The following is a 13,762-nucleotide window of genomic DNA, read 5'->3' as shown; positions in this document are numbered from 1 at the left end:
ACACCCTGCCTCACATGGAAATAAACATGCAAACAAACAAATAAAAATATTAAGGACTGTACTATTTTTGCATTTTTTTTTTCTGTAGCTCAAAAGATGTACACTGGAGATGGAGAGAAGGCTCAGCAGTTAAGAGCATTTGCTGCTGTTCCAGAGGACCTGAGCTGGGTTCCCAGAACCCACACTGGCTGCTCAGACTTGCCTATAAACTCCAGCTCCAGAGAATACAATGTCCTTCCTAGACTCGCACATACAGACACACACACAAATAACATTAAAATGAAATAAAAAGAGTGGGTATTGGTGGCACATGCCCTTAATCCCAGCACTCAGGAGGCAGAGGCAGGCAGATCTCTGTGAGTTTGAGGCCAGCCTGGACTAGAGAGCCCTAAAAGTTCCTTCCCCGACTCCTGACTGCCACTGGCCTTCCTACAGTCTCACTTTGCCTCTTCCTGATGGGCTCAAGGCCTGGACACTTTTTCTATTGGGGGGGGGGGGGTGTGAGGGAACAGGAAAGAGCCAGGTCTAGATCACCTCTGGATTCCCTCTCCTCCCCCCTCGTGTCCCTCTCCTGCCAAGTGGCTCCTGAGTTTATCTGATGGTAAGTACCACCTGATGCTCATGGCAATATAGGTTAGTGAAGGTGTGGGGGAGCCACATCTGGCTAGCCTTATTTTAAGACACTTGTCTTAAAATCAGTGAGCTGGAGCTCAAGTTCAGTGACAGTGTTTGCCTAACATACACAAAGCCTTAGGTTCAATGGTGTTTATGGGAACACTGCACTTTCTGTTCAATTTCTCTGAAACCCCACAACTGTTTTAACAAATCACTGGTCATGCTGGAGCTGCAGGTCAGTCAGCAGAGTGTTTGCATGACAGGCACAAAGCCCCAGTTCAATCCCCTGCACCGCAGAAAGCAAGGGTAATGGTACACACCCATCATCTCAACACTCAGAAGTGGAGGACAGAAGGTCAGGGGTTCGAGGCTACCTTGGGCTACATGATACCCTGTCTTTGAAACAAACAAACAAACAAGTAATCAAGCTTATTTTTGAAACCTAGCCATACAGAAATGTTACTAGTGTAGAATATCAGTCATCTGGAAAGTACTACAGTGGTACAGAGACTAATATGGACTGCCTTGGTCTTTACCATCCAGACATGAATCTAGCCTGGTGATCAGCAGAAAGCCAAAGCCAAACACTGATACAATCCCAGCAGAAAGGCATTTCATGCAGAAAGTCCAGAACTCTAAGCTAGCAGGCTATTTGCTCCCTGGCTGTCTCTCCACAAAGGTTCTGAAGCAGAAGTACTTGAAAAGTCTATTTCCGTCTTGGGTTTTTAATTTCAAAAGCATTGTGAGACTATTCCGACTATCCTCAATAGCTGGTCTCACCTTCTGCATCCAAGGAAACAGACAATGAGGAGTGAGCATACTGAAGCAGAGAGAGCCCTGTCTGCATGGGGATGCTTGCTGGCAACTGGCAGCTGGAGATGGGAAGACAGGCTGCAGTGCCAATCTGTCCTCATATCCATAACTTTAATCCCACTGGCAATAACGGAAATTCAGATTTTGCATCTTAAAACGGGATACAATCAAGAAGAAAGTGTTATCACTTGACACATCAGGGATGGCAACATGAGATCTCCATGTGCTTTAGAGAGAGAGAAATGAACACACATAAATGATGAAAATGGAAAAGCCTGGAGCCTCTGCTTCTCGTCCACAGGCAGCCAAATCCCTGAGCAGAGAGGAGGCAGATTTAACAGAAGCTCTAGCTCCCAGGGTGTGGACATCTCTTCAGGAAACCTTTTCGATGTCCCGCAAACTCACAAGGTGGTTAAGTACTTCGGGGAGCAGCTGTTCTCAAGGATCCCAGCTCTAAGGGATGCTTCTGTGTAAGTCTTCCACCTCCAGTTCCCACATGCTTTCGTGGACAGGATTGTCAGAAAGATCCGTCATCTTCACAGCCTGTAGGCAGGGCTCAGGACTACAGGCCTGAACCACGCCCATCACCATCACATACTTTCCTGGGAAGAGAAGAAAAGGATGTGGTGATGTTCACACTAAAAAGGCAGTTGGGGACAACCTACAAAGACCCTGACTTCAGGGCCTTGATCATAGAAGGAAGATGGAGACAAAAAGGTTATCTATGGTCTGGGGGATGCAGCTTGGAGGCAAACCTCATGCCTAGCATGCACTAGGTCCTACGTTTGATATTTAGCCCTGCAAAATAAAAGGGGGAGGAGCTGAGGGGAGAATCTCAGTTCAGATCCCCAGCATCCATGTGAAAAGCATGGTAAGGTGTATGCATATGTGATCAGTGTTAAGGAAATGGACACAGGAGGATCCTTGGGGCTCTATGCCCAACCATCCTGGTCCAGTGAGAGACTCTGTCTCAAAAAATAAGGTGAGAACAATCGAGGAAGACACTTGATGTACCTCTGTCCTCCACATGCACAGGCATGTGTGAGCACACTCCCACATGGGAACATGAACACATTCATACAATCCTGAAAGTAGATACCAAAACAAAGGCAGTCTGGGATCAAAATAGATACATGTATGACCAATGAGATCAGCGCTTAACCTGGAGGATGACATCTGCATCTTATTGGCATCTGCTTTTCATGTGCTAAACACAATAGACAGGCTCACTCAGCAGTCATGCCCCTGGAATGCAAGCATCTCTGGATCCCACTGAGTTATAATTAGACACACCACTGCCCCCAGGCAGGCACAGAAAAACCCAAGCTTTGCTCTCAGTCTTGTACATTGCTCAATGCCAGAGCGAGTGACTGGTCTCTGTTCACAAGACAGCACTCCTGCAAAGCCACTTCCTGACAGCCAAAATGTAAATCCAATTTTCCCCGACACTGCCAAAAAAGTTAGACACCCCTCCTCTCACCACCCACGGCACACTGTGCTGTTGTTCCAGTCCCTGCCACCCCCAACTTTATCCAAAGCCACACTGGGCACACAGAGAAATCAACAGAACAGGCTGCCACTGGATGATCTGACACACTATTAACCACAACTTCCCATTCCCTGGGGTAAGTGCCTCTCCCTTGAAAGCGCAACTTGGCTAGTCATAAAACACACAAAATGCAATTGTGTAAAAGTCCCTTGTCACGGCAGGAAAGGCAAGCAGCCAGTCCCCTGCATGCCTGGCTTCCACAAGCAGGATGAGTTTGCCCACAAGCCTAGCTAAACACTGGGGCTGCCCATCCCTCCCATGTTTCCCCTGACAGGCCATAGGAGGATCTTTTCAGGGCCCCAACTGGTGGTAAAGACAAAACCCTTAGAATTACAAGGCTGAAGACCAGGGGAGGCTAACAGACTTGTTCTGTGGAGCTTGGAGGCAGAAGACACTACACAACACACTGGGACCAGTGCAGTGCCCATGCACCCATATTTCTCCATTTCTCCTTCCCCACAGGACCCTGCCCAAGACCAAGCCTTCACCTTCTCCTGTTTGGGCTACTGCATGGATCTGGCCTGTGTCCTCCCAACCATGCTCCTGCCCAAGAGACTGCCCATCACAGCACAGTAAAAGCAACACCGCCTGCAGAATGAGGACCAGAGGGGCAGAGTTCCCAACTTCCCTGTGTCTTCAGAGCCTGGAGAGAAACTGCTGGATGCCCTAGAGGCAGGCAGGGGCTGGGAAGTAGCAGACCAGCAGGCATCAAGGTCATTTAGCAAGGACAGGTCCTTCCCCAAACTATAGCCTTTCTGTGCTGTGCCCCCACCCCATTCCCTGCCTCCAGGCCTTTGGTGCCCCATGGGGCCCTGTTTCCCTGCCCCTGGCCTTTGCATATGCTGTTCAAAGGAGCTGATAATCCATTAATGCACACACCAAAAATGTCCCAATGCTGACACTGAATGTCCTGAGTCCCAACAATCCAAGAGGGTTAGTCCCTACAGATAAGTACAATATAGCTTTCAAGGCTGCCTTCTCCAGGAAGCCTTCCCTAATCCCGCCCCCCTTGGGCCTTGAACATGTATCCTTGTTCTGTGTCTAGTTCTGTATCTATTTACCCCAAATAAATACCAGATTAACCAACCAGCCAGATGGACAAAAGTCTCTGTGCTCTGCAACTGGAGGCCCAGGTCTCTAGAGGCTATCAGTGGCTAACATGTGGCATGCTGTTGTTGGGATTTTTCTACTTCACAAACATTGAGGCAGGTACTATGAGTGCCACTCAAATAAAAGGAAGAGCTGTCACCCCTGCACGCACAGCCTGGGCTCATCTATAATGGAACCTTGTGTTTTAGTGGCCTGTTTACTTCCCTGGTCCCTGAAGAGATGATTAATGAGCAAGAGGAGAGAGCATGGACCCTGCCCCTGGGCATACAGGCTAGAGGGTGAGGCCAACAGGTTCTGTCCAACACAGGGACATCAGGGAGTATCAGGCTCACTCCACTGTTAGCACCAGACTTGAGACACTGTCCAAGGCTGACCTCAAGGGGCATTGCCTAGGCTGGACACCAAACACCATGGAATGTGAGCAACACCAAACCTAAGGCCAAGGGTAGTCAACTTTTTCTCTAAAGGACCAGACTACATAAGTCAGACTTTTGTAAGTGATAGGCCCTATGTCACAACTACTGTACTATGTTATTACAGTAGCACGGTGACCCTAACCTTTTGCAAATTACAAAAGCATTTCACCTCAATAAAACTTCACTTGCAGATGCTGATTTTGAACACACTGTAATCTTTTTTTAAATGCATCAAAATATAAAACACAGGCCAGGTATCAGACACACACCTTTAATCCCAGTGCTCAGGAGGCATAGGCAGATCTCTGAGTTCAAGGCCAGCCTAATATACGTTGTGCACTCCAGGCCACCCAAGGCTACCTAGTTTGAGACCCTGTCTCAAAACAAACAAAAGTAAAACCTGGGCCAGTGAGATGGCTCAACAGGTAAAAGCACTTGCTTCCAAACTTGACAACCTGAGTTTAATCCCTGGGACCCACATGATAGAAGGAGAGAACTGGACTCCAAGTTGTCTTCTGATCTCCACATAAGTATTATGGCACACACATATGCACACATATACCCTTACTCAAGATAAGATGTAATAAAATAGTTCTATAATAGTTCTAAAGAGCCAGCATGTGTGAGAGCCAAAGCTACATTTTAAGTTTTAATTACTATGTCTTAGAGATTCGTCAAACAAAAATGCCTCTGATCTGCAAGCCCCTTGCCCAAGAACAGGTAGTTCCAGAAATGCTGGAGGTTATTGTTTATAGCAGAGAGCAAGTGACACATTTTCACTCTCTTAAACAATTTTGTTTGACCCCTCTGCACCAGATGTGCTTGATCACATGTGGGCAGGAGATTCACAAACAGGAAATACATTAGGATGTTCACTTTCCCCTGACTGGATGTATGCTTGCCTCTGACTGAACCTGATGGGAAATACTTAAGATGTTATAAACCATGATTTGGGGCCATCTTCTGAAAATCTAGAGATCCCTGGCCGCAGCTCATCTACCTGGCCAGTATTTAATTAAAGTGTGCTTCAAATTTGGCTTTGAATTGTGGTAGTGGTCTTTTTCTCTATCAGTGGAATTTTAACTCATGGTGGTGCACACCTTTAATCTCAGCACTCAGGAGGCAAAAGCAGGCATATCTCTATAAATTTAAGACCAGGTTGGTGTACATAGTGAGACAGGCAGGGATACAAAGAGAAATCCTACACAAACAACAAAAACAAAACAAAACTGATGGGAGATGTCATTCTATAAATATGTTTCTCCTATTGGTTAATGAATAAAGCACTATTCGCCTATTGGAAAGCAGGATAGGCAGGACTAGGAGACAAGGAGATTTCAAGGAGAGGTAGGTAGGAGATTCAAAATGTAGGACCAAGAAAGAACAACTCTGGGCCCTCTCTCTGGTAAGATAAGACCACGTGGAAATACTTAGATTAATAGAAATGGGTTAATATTTAAGACAGAGCTAGCCAATAAGTAATGCTAGTAACAGGCCAACAGTTTTATATATAATACAGCATCTCTGTGTGTTATTTGGGGCTGGCAAAGCTATGGGACCAGGTTGGGGGGAAAACCTACTCCTAACACAAAACAAAGTAAAAGTTGAATTTGGAGATATAGCTCAGTGATAAGGCACTAAGTGTGAGTCACAGCACTGTGTGTGTGTGTGTGTGTGTGTGTGTGTGTGTGTGTGTGTAAACTGCTTTTAGTTTACGGTTCATTTGAGTTTGCTAGTCTTAAATTAGAGTAAGACTGGAGAGAGGAAAGAGAGAGAACAGAAAAGGTCACACCCCTGACCCAGTCTGTCTCTAGACAGAATCCCACTCTCTGAGCAGGAACAGAGTCTGGCCTGATTTCACAGAGGAGAGAAGGACCACAGAAAGGCAGGTCTGGTGAATCCATAGGCTTCCTTCAGAAACTTCCTGAGCTGGTGGTAAAGCTCCAGAGTCAAGTAGACACAGGCCTTGTGTATCTGGGTCATAGCTGCAGCCTAGCATCTCACACAAGGCCCCATGTATATATGTTCGCTTGACATCCTTGTCAACGAGATGAGACCCCAGGTGCCCTAATGCCTATCTCTTAGACTATCTGGTGCTCAGGGCACCTAGGGGTCAGGCACTGGACCAGATGCTAGGGTCAAACTGTCAGGACCAAGCAGAGGCCGGTCTCAAACACAGCAATATCAGCATCTGGTTGGAGCATATGAGAAGTAAGTCCTGAGACTTAGAAACCCTGAGGGGATGGACTTCACCAAAGCCCTAGGCATGGGATGATGGTCACTTAAATGTGAGCAGCAGCTGTTTGAGAATTGTGAACCACAGCTATGTTGATCTCAGTAGGAAAGGTATAGAAAAGTGCCCCCAATCCCTTGGCGTAACAGTGTCTTTTCCAGACGTAAGTCCATTTGTCTTAGGACATTAAAAATGAACAGACATGGGCCTGGGGTATCAGTTGGGAGATTGCTAGTCTAATATGCACAAGTCGTGGGTTTGACCTCACCCCCCCCCCAGAACCACGTGAACCAGGTGTGTGGCATATGCCTGTAATCCTAGCACTCAGAAAATGAAGTGAGAAATTCAGGAGTTCAAAATCATCCTCAGCTACACAAGGAATTTGAGACTACATGTGACCCTGCCTCAAAATAAACAGAAAAGGACATAGACACATTTCCTGAGACATTATTTCCAAAAACATATGGAGAAAATGAAAATATCTATGGGGAGAAGTCTTGTGACAGAGAAGCCAAAAGCTCAAAACTAGGGAGGACTAGGAGAGCTCAGGAACCTGGGGTATTTTCATTGATTTATTTACTATTTTTGCAGTCTGGGTTGAACCCAAAGCTTTATCAATGCTAGGAAATGCTCTACCACGGAGTATCACCCCAGGTCCTCTTGACTTTTTGTTTTGAGACAGGCTCTCACTTAAGTTGCCTAGGCAGGCCTTCAACTCACTCTTATAGCTCAGACAGGCAGACAGGCAGACAGGCTTTGAACTTTGCCATCCTCCTGCCTCAGTCTCCTAATATTACGATGACAGGTGTGTACCACCAGGCCAGATTGAAACCTACATTTTTGAAGGTGGTAGCAGGTGTTGCAATCATCCCATAGGTCTGGGAGTCACCTGACAGGGGTTGGGACAGAAAGGCAGACGAATGTCTGGATGTGGGAGCGCCCCGCCCCCGGGAGGTCCAGCCCCCAGCAGAGCCGGTATAGCCCTCATTACCTGGGAGCAGGCAGGGCCGGCCTCGCGGTACTCTCTCCAGGCCGCGCACGGAAAAGGCCCCGCTCGGGTCGCGCAGACGCGCCTGGCCGCCTTCCGCCGCCAGCACCGTTCCCTGCATCCACACGGCCGCCAGCTCCAGCGGCGCTCGACCCACCGCCGCCCGCGACAGCCGCCACGCGCCCGGGCCGCCCTCCGCGTAGCGCCGCAGCTGCTCTGCCAGCACCTTGAGTGGTGGCGACCGCGGCAACCGCACGGACCCGGGGCCACCCGAGGTCAGTGACTCCGCCGCCATGCTGCGTCAATGCCACTTTCCCGCCAACTCTGACTGGCAGCAGGGGCTTGGCGAGCGGGAACCAATCAAGAGCGCGCCGGCCGGAGCCAGCCAATGGTCAGAACTGAGGGTGGGACCGCCATGCCAGGAGTGCGCATGCGTACTTCGAGTAACCGCCTGAAGTTAAAAAGGAATGGATTAAGTTGAATAAAAGAGAAAAATAAACGAAGGCAGGGAAATAAGGAATTTCCTTTTGCAAGGAAGAACAACCACTTAAACCATATGTCTCCAATGCCGTTTACTAAAAAGTAAGATATGCTCACCAATAGCTGTAGATGCCCTAATTTTAGAGCAGAAATAAAATGTGCGCTTTTAGCAAGACATTGCCACACGAAAAGCAGAAATGCAAACAGATCCTGGACCTTTTTGGATGGGGTATCACATCTACTTACAGGAGATAAAGTTCCAGAGGGATACTTTAAGCATGATCCTAAACACAAATTGATATGCAGGGTCGTTGGTACTCTTTTTCATGCCTCACAAATAAAGCTGAATATGCCCTGGTAAGTGGTAAGACATTTCTTCTTGTACTCAGACTATGTAGAGTACATTCCTGAAATTATCATAAGAGTTTCATCAAGAGAAACATCTCAAAAGAAAATAAATACATACTTGAGTTCAATGATTAAAACATTCCTCTTTCAAAACAAGTTGTGGTGGTTCACACCTGTAACCCTAGCTCTCAGGAGGTGGGCTGGAGGATGAGTCAAGATCATCCTTAGCTACACTGTGAGTTGGAGGCCAACCTAAGACACAAGAGCCCTGTCTCCAAACAACATAATAAATAAATAAATAAATAAATAAATAAATAAATAAAATAATTTCCTCTTTGAGTTAGGGATATAGGAGAGTGTTTATATAGAATGCCAGAGGCCCTATGTTCAATGCCCAAGCACTTCCTCTTTCAGTTTGGCCAGATGGATCAACAGGTAGAGTCAGTTGCCACCAAATCTGACGACCAGAGGTCTACTCCCTAGGCCCACATGGTAGAAGGAGAGAAATAACTTCCAAAAATGATTCCTGACTACCATAATGCATGGTGGCTCACATGTACCCCACCACACACATTAAATAAAATGTAAAATATCTTTAAAAACATGAACAAAACTTGGCAATTTATCACTGTCTTCTTGCACAGTTTTGCATTCTGAGGTCAGTAATATTGAACCCTGAAATGGAAGCTCATGCTTGTGAATGAGCACAGTCGATCAGGAAATGATATACATAGTAGGTTGCAGCTATACCAAATACCCCATGTGATCATTATACAACATAAAAATATTATACTGTTTCCTATAAATAGACACATTAATCACATAATAGGATTTTTTTTTAAGTTAGAAATAATGCTCAGAAAGGCAATGAGGACAGCCAAAATGCCTTTCCTTCCTTACTTGATTTTTGTAAAGTTACATTTATTTATTCTTGGGGGGTGTACATGCCACAACACGTGTGGAGATCAGAACACAGGTTTTGGGAATCTGTTCTCTTCTACTATGTGAATTCCTGGAGTCAAGCCCAACTCTTTCCCATGGGCATCTTTACCTGCTGAACCATCTAGCCAGACTCCCCCTTCCTGTATTGTTTTTGTACTGTTTTAATAATATGTAAATGTTAGGCCTCGAGGAACCCTGGACAAATGCCCGCTCTCCCAGCATCACTCAGTACCTGCGGTTCCTCAGCACTTCTCACCTTGCCCTGACCTTCATTCTCTCCAGCCCAAGGGCTGAGCTTTCCTTCCCCTAGCTTCAAATGTGGTGATGATATATTGTTTATGATGTATTAAAGTCACTGGAGATCAAAATAGCTAAGCAGCCATACTAGTTAGCTATAGAAGCCAGGTTGTGGTGGCACACACCATTAACCCCAGGACTCAGGAGACAAAGGTCTCTCTGAGTCCAAGGCCACCAAAAGATTAATAGAGCTCATGCCTTTAATCCCAGAATTCATGAGAGGTATTTCAGACAGGAACAGGATCTGAGGGCTGGCATTCATTCTCCAGCCATGCTAAGAGAGGCAGCAGTCTGAGGTTTGGTAAGAGCTTGTGGAGACAGGATCAGCCCTGTCAGCCTGAGGTAGAGGTAGGAGCTAGTGGCTCTATATAATTCCTCTATATAACTCGGTCATTTTGGCTACAAGACCTCATGGTGTTCCCTGGATCCCTCTTGGCCTCTCACTCTCCCATTCTGTTGGTCTGGACTTCCAGATGTCTCTGGCTGTTTTGTTTCCCTAATATTTACAATAAAACCTTTCTTCAACTACATCTAGGAATGGTCATATCCTTGTTTTCATTCAATAAAGTCATTTAAAAGTTGAAAGGAGAGTTGGGCATAGTGGTGCACGCCTTTAATCCCAGTATCCTGGACACAGAGGCAGGTGGATCTCTGTGCCTTTGAGGTCAGCCTGGTCTACAAATTGAGTTCCACGACAGCCAGGGCTGTTATACTCTCCACTCGCCAAATTAACTTTATATTGCCATATCATTCATAAAAGAAATGTGTACTGCAGAGAATTTAGAAGAGAAAATCTAAATCACTGTAAAACACATTCAAGGATATCTATTGTTGACTTCTGATTGTATTAACATTTTTTAAAGACAGGGTTTCTTTGTGTAGCCCTTGATGTCCTGGAACTCACTCTGTAGACCAGGCTGGTCTCAAACTCAAAGATCCAACTGTGTCTGTCTCCCAAGTTCTGGGATTAAAGGTGAGCACACACACAGAGAGAGGGGGGAGAGAGGGGGAGAGAGAGAGAGAGAGAGAGAGAGAGAGAGAGAGAGAGAGAGAGAGAGAGAGAGAGAGGAAGAGAGAGAGTAAATAAGATATCATTTAAAATAATTTAAGATAGTGAGACAGGATTTCTCTGTATATAGCCCTGGCTTTCCTGGAACTTACTCTTAGATCAGGCTGACCTTGAGTTCAAAGATGTGCCTGCCTCTGCCTCCTGAGTGCTAGGATTAAAGGTGTATGCCACCACCAGCCATAAAAATAAATCTTAAAAAGAAAGAAAGAAAGAAAAACTGTTGATGATGACACTGTAAACACGGGGCTGCTGAAGGTGTACTGGTGCTTACTTGAGCAGAGCAGTGATCCTGTGTGTGCCTGTGAGCTCTTCTGGGAGCAGAGTTGTGTGCTAAGCATGGCCACTCCCAGGACCTGTGTGTACAATGCTTTACCAGCTCCAGAGTTAAGACATGCTTCACTGTCATAGCTAGCAATGGTTTATAGATCATGTTGGGTGAGCCTCTCCTCCATGGGGTGCTGTTTGCCCAACACTCCCACACCCAAAGTTCCCAGCACAAGCAAAGCCCTTTGGAAGGGGGCTTTCCTGACACTTGTTCCAGGGAGGACAAAGGTAAGCAGGGATGAATGATGGCCTTGGCTTCACACTCACCCTATTTACCAGCTCCCAGGCACATCAGACAGGTGTGTGTGTGTGTGTGTGTGTGTGTGTGTGTGTGTGTGTGACTGCTCCTACCTGAAGGAACTGCCCCTAAAAAAAGAGATTTGTTCTAGAAGGGCATTTACACAGCTGGTTCATGATAGCAGTAGCTGTGGACTCATGATGTCCAAGCACCACCCCAGGTACCGTGTGCTCAGCTCCTCTGCCTGTGCTCATCTGGACTCTCAGGTGTCCTTCAGCCATCAGTCCTGCAGATCAGGGGTAGGATGCCTAGCCTAAGGTCAACCAACTGGCACCAACTCTGACTCTGACCCAGTTCCTCCAATTGTCTACAAGGAAGAATTCCATGGAACTGTTTTTGTTTTACATGGGTTTTAGGACTAAAACATGACTGCTAGTTGATGGAATGAATGCCTCAGTTGTGTGTGGGGGCTGTGCATAGATGTTTGTCACTTACTCTTAAATGCAACACAGAATCTTGTGGATTGGTAAGTGCAACGAGGAAGGATGACAGGGCAAAGTCTCCTGGCTGTGGGATAGGAATGGTGGGTATAAAACTGTTCCCAGCTCAAGTCTTTGAATATCTTAGTTGGGCATAGTGGTACACCCTGAAATCGTGGCACTTTGGAGGTGCAAACACAGAGATCATTAGTTCAAAACCAACCTGGGCTATATGAGATTTGCCTCAAACAATAACAACAACAGAAACTCCATGGAAGCTGGGTGTGGTGGCAAACTCCTATGATCCCTAGGAGGCTAAAACAGGAGGATTACTTCAAATTTGAAGTCAACTTTGGCTATGTAGAGATCTCCAAACTAGCCTGGACTGCAGAGTAAGACCTTGTGCCAAGGAGTGAGGGAGAAGGTAAGAAAGACCACAACAGCAGCAACAAAAATCCTGTACAGATGTTCATAGTGGCCATGTGACAGCGGAAGACACCCATACATGTCCTTCCAGAGGCATTAAAGTAACAACTCTGGTTTATCCACAGCACCAACCAGAAGGGAGCAAGGGAACACACAGAGGCCCCGATAAACTCACATGTAATTCACTAGGCTCAATGTCACATGCTATGGGATTTCATTTATTTGATATTCTGAAAGAACCAAAACTATAATCAAGAAAGAAGACAAGTTACTAGTGAGGGGAGGGGAGAGTCTGACTACAAGGGCAGGGAGAGAGAAGGTAGGACAGGAACCACTTAACAAACTGACTGCCATGGTGGTTGCATTAATCTCAAAGGTGCTGAAATGCATAGAATGGTCTGTTGAGGTGCTCAGCAGGTGAAAGGGCTTATTTAGGGAAGTCTGGAAGCCTGAGTTCCCTCAAGAATGTGCAAAGAGGAAAGAGAAACTAATTCCACAGTTATCCTCTGACCTCTACACACATGCTGTGATGTAAGCACCCCATCCCCACACAGACAATAATAAATAATGTTTTTTTTAAAAATTCATGGAACTGAGCCACAGGTGGTGTCACCTCCCTGTAATCCCAGCACTTTTGAAAGTAGGAGAGTTAGGGGTTCAAGGCTAGTCTGGGCTACATGGTGAGCTGGAACAAAAATAAACTGTGTACACACACACACACACACACAGAGAGAGAGAGAGAGAGAGAGAGAGAGAGAGAGAGAGAGAGAGAGAGAGAGAGAGAGAGAGCACTCAACTGCTAAGGGCAAGAGGGGTTCAATTCCCCACACCCATATCAGGCAGCTCACAACCAACTAATAAATACTCTAGCTCCAGGGGACCCAATGCCTCTGACTTCCTCAGTGACCTGCCCTCCCTGTATATACCCAAAGGTACACACACCTTATGCATAATTAAACCTAATAAGAATAAACCTTAAAAAATAAGGAAAATAAGGTAAAGCGGGATAGAGAAAGAACCAAATAGTGAACTCTGGCTTCCATATGCACTCACATATGTGCACACACATGAAAACAGGCACATCCACATACAAATAACAACAATAACAGTAAAGTTTTAAGATGAAATAAAAAGTACCACTCTTGGATCCCTGAGCAGTAAGTGTGCCTTACAGAGAGAGCCCAGGACTCAGAGGATAAGGAACCTGGCCAAGGTCACAGAGTCAGTAGGGATCACCTGACTCCAATACTTGGGTTCTTTCTCCCAGAATGTGTGAGAAAGGGCACTAAACATAACCACAAGCTGGCCGAGGCTCAGAGGGTTTGGTTAGCAGTTTCTCTTCTGCCTCAGGTGCCACTGAAACAGCACAGGTCTGACATCCAAGAACACACTGCACACGCTAAAAAGGGTGTCTGGTATGGGACTCCTTGTGCCC

General features: G+C 46.2%; 1 protein-coding gene across 1 annotated transcript; it reads right to left on the bottom strand.

The window, feature by feature from the left end:
• Positions 1-1,822: 1,822 nt before the first annotated feature.
• Rmi2 (RecQ mediated genome instability 2) lies at positions 1,823-8,041 on the bottom strand. Its single transcript, XM_051181437.1, has 2 exons — positions 7,728-8,041; positions 1,823-2,030 (listed from the first exon to the last, which is right to left on the bottom strand). Exons 1-2 carry the CDS (start codon positions 8,017-8,019, stop codon positions 1,882-1,884), a joined length of 441 nt encoding a protein of 146 aa, XP_051037394.1. The 5' UTR covers positions 8,020-8,041; the 3' UTR covers positions 1,823-1,881.
• Positions 8,042-13,762: the final 5,721 nt, after the last annotated feature.

This window comes from Phodopus roborovskii, unplaced genomic scaffold (assembly GCF_943737965.1).
Source record: "Phodopus roborovskii unplaced genomic scaffold, PHOROB, whole genome shotgun sequence".
Classification (NCBI taxonomy): Eukaryota; Metazoa; Chordata; class Mammalia; order Rodentia; family Cricetidae; genus Phodopus; species Phodopus roborovskii.
Note: the sequence above shows the minus strand (reverse complement) of the source record. Positions and strands in the feature narration are given on the sequence as shown.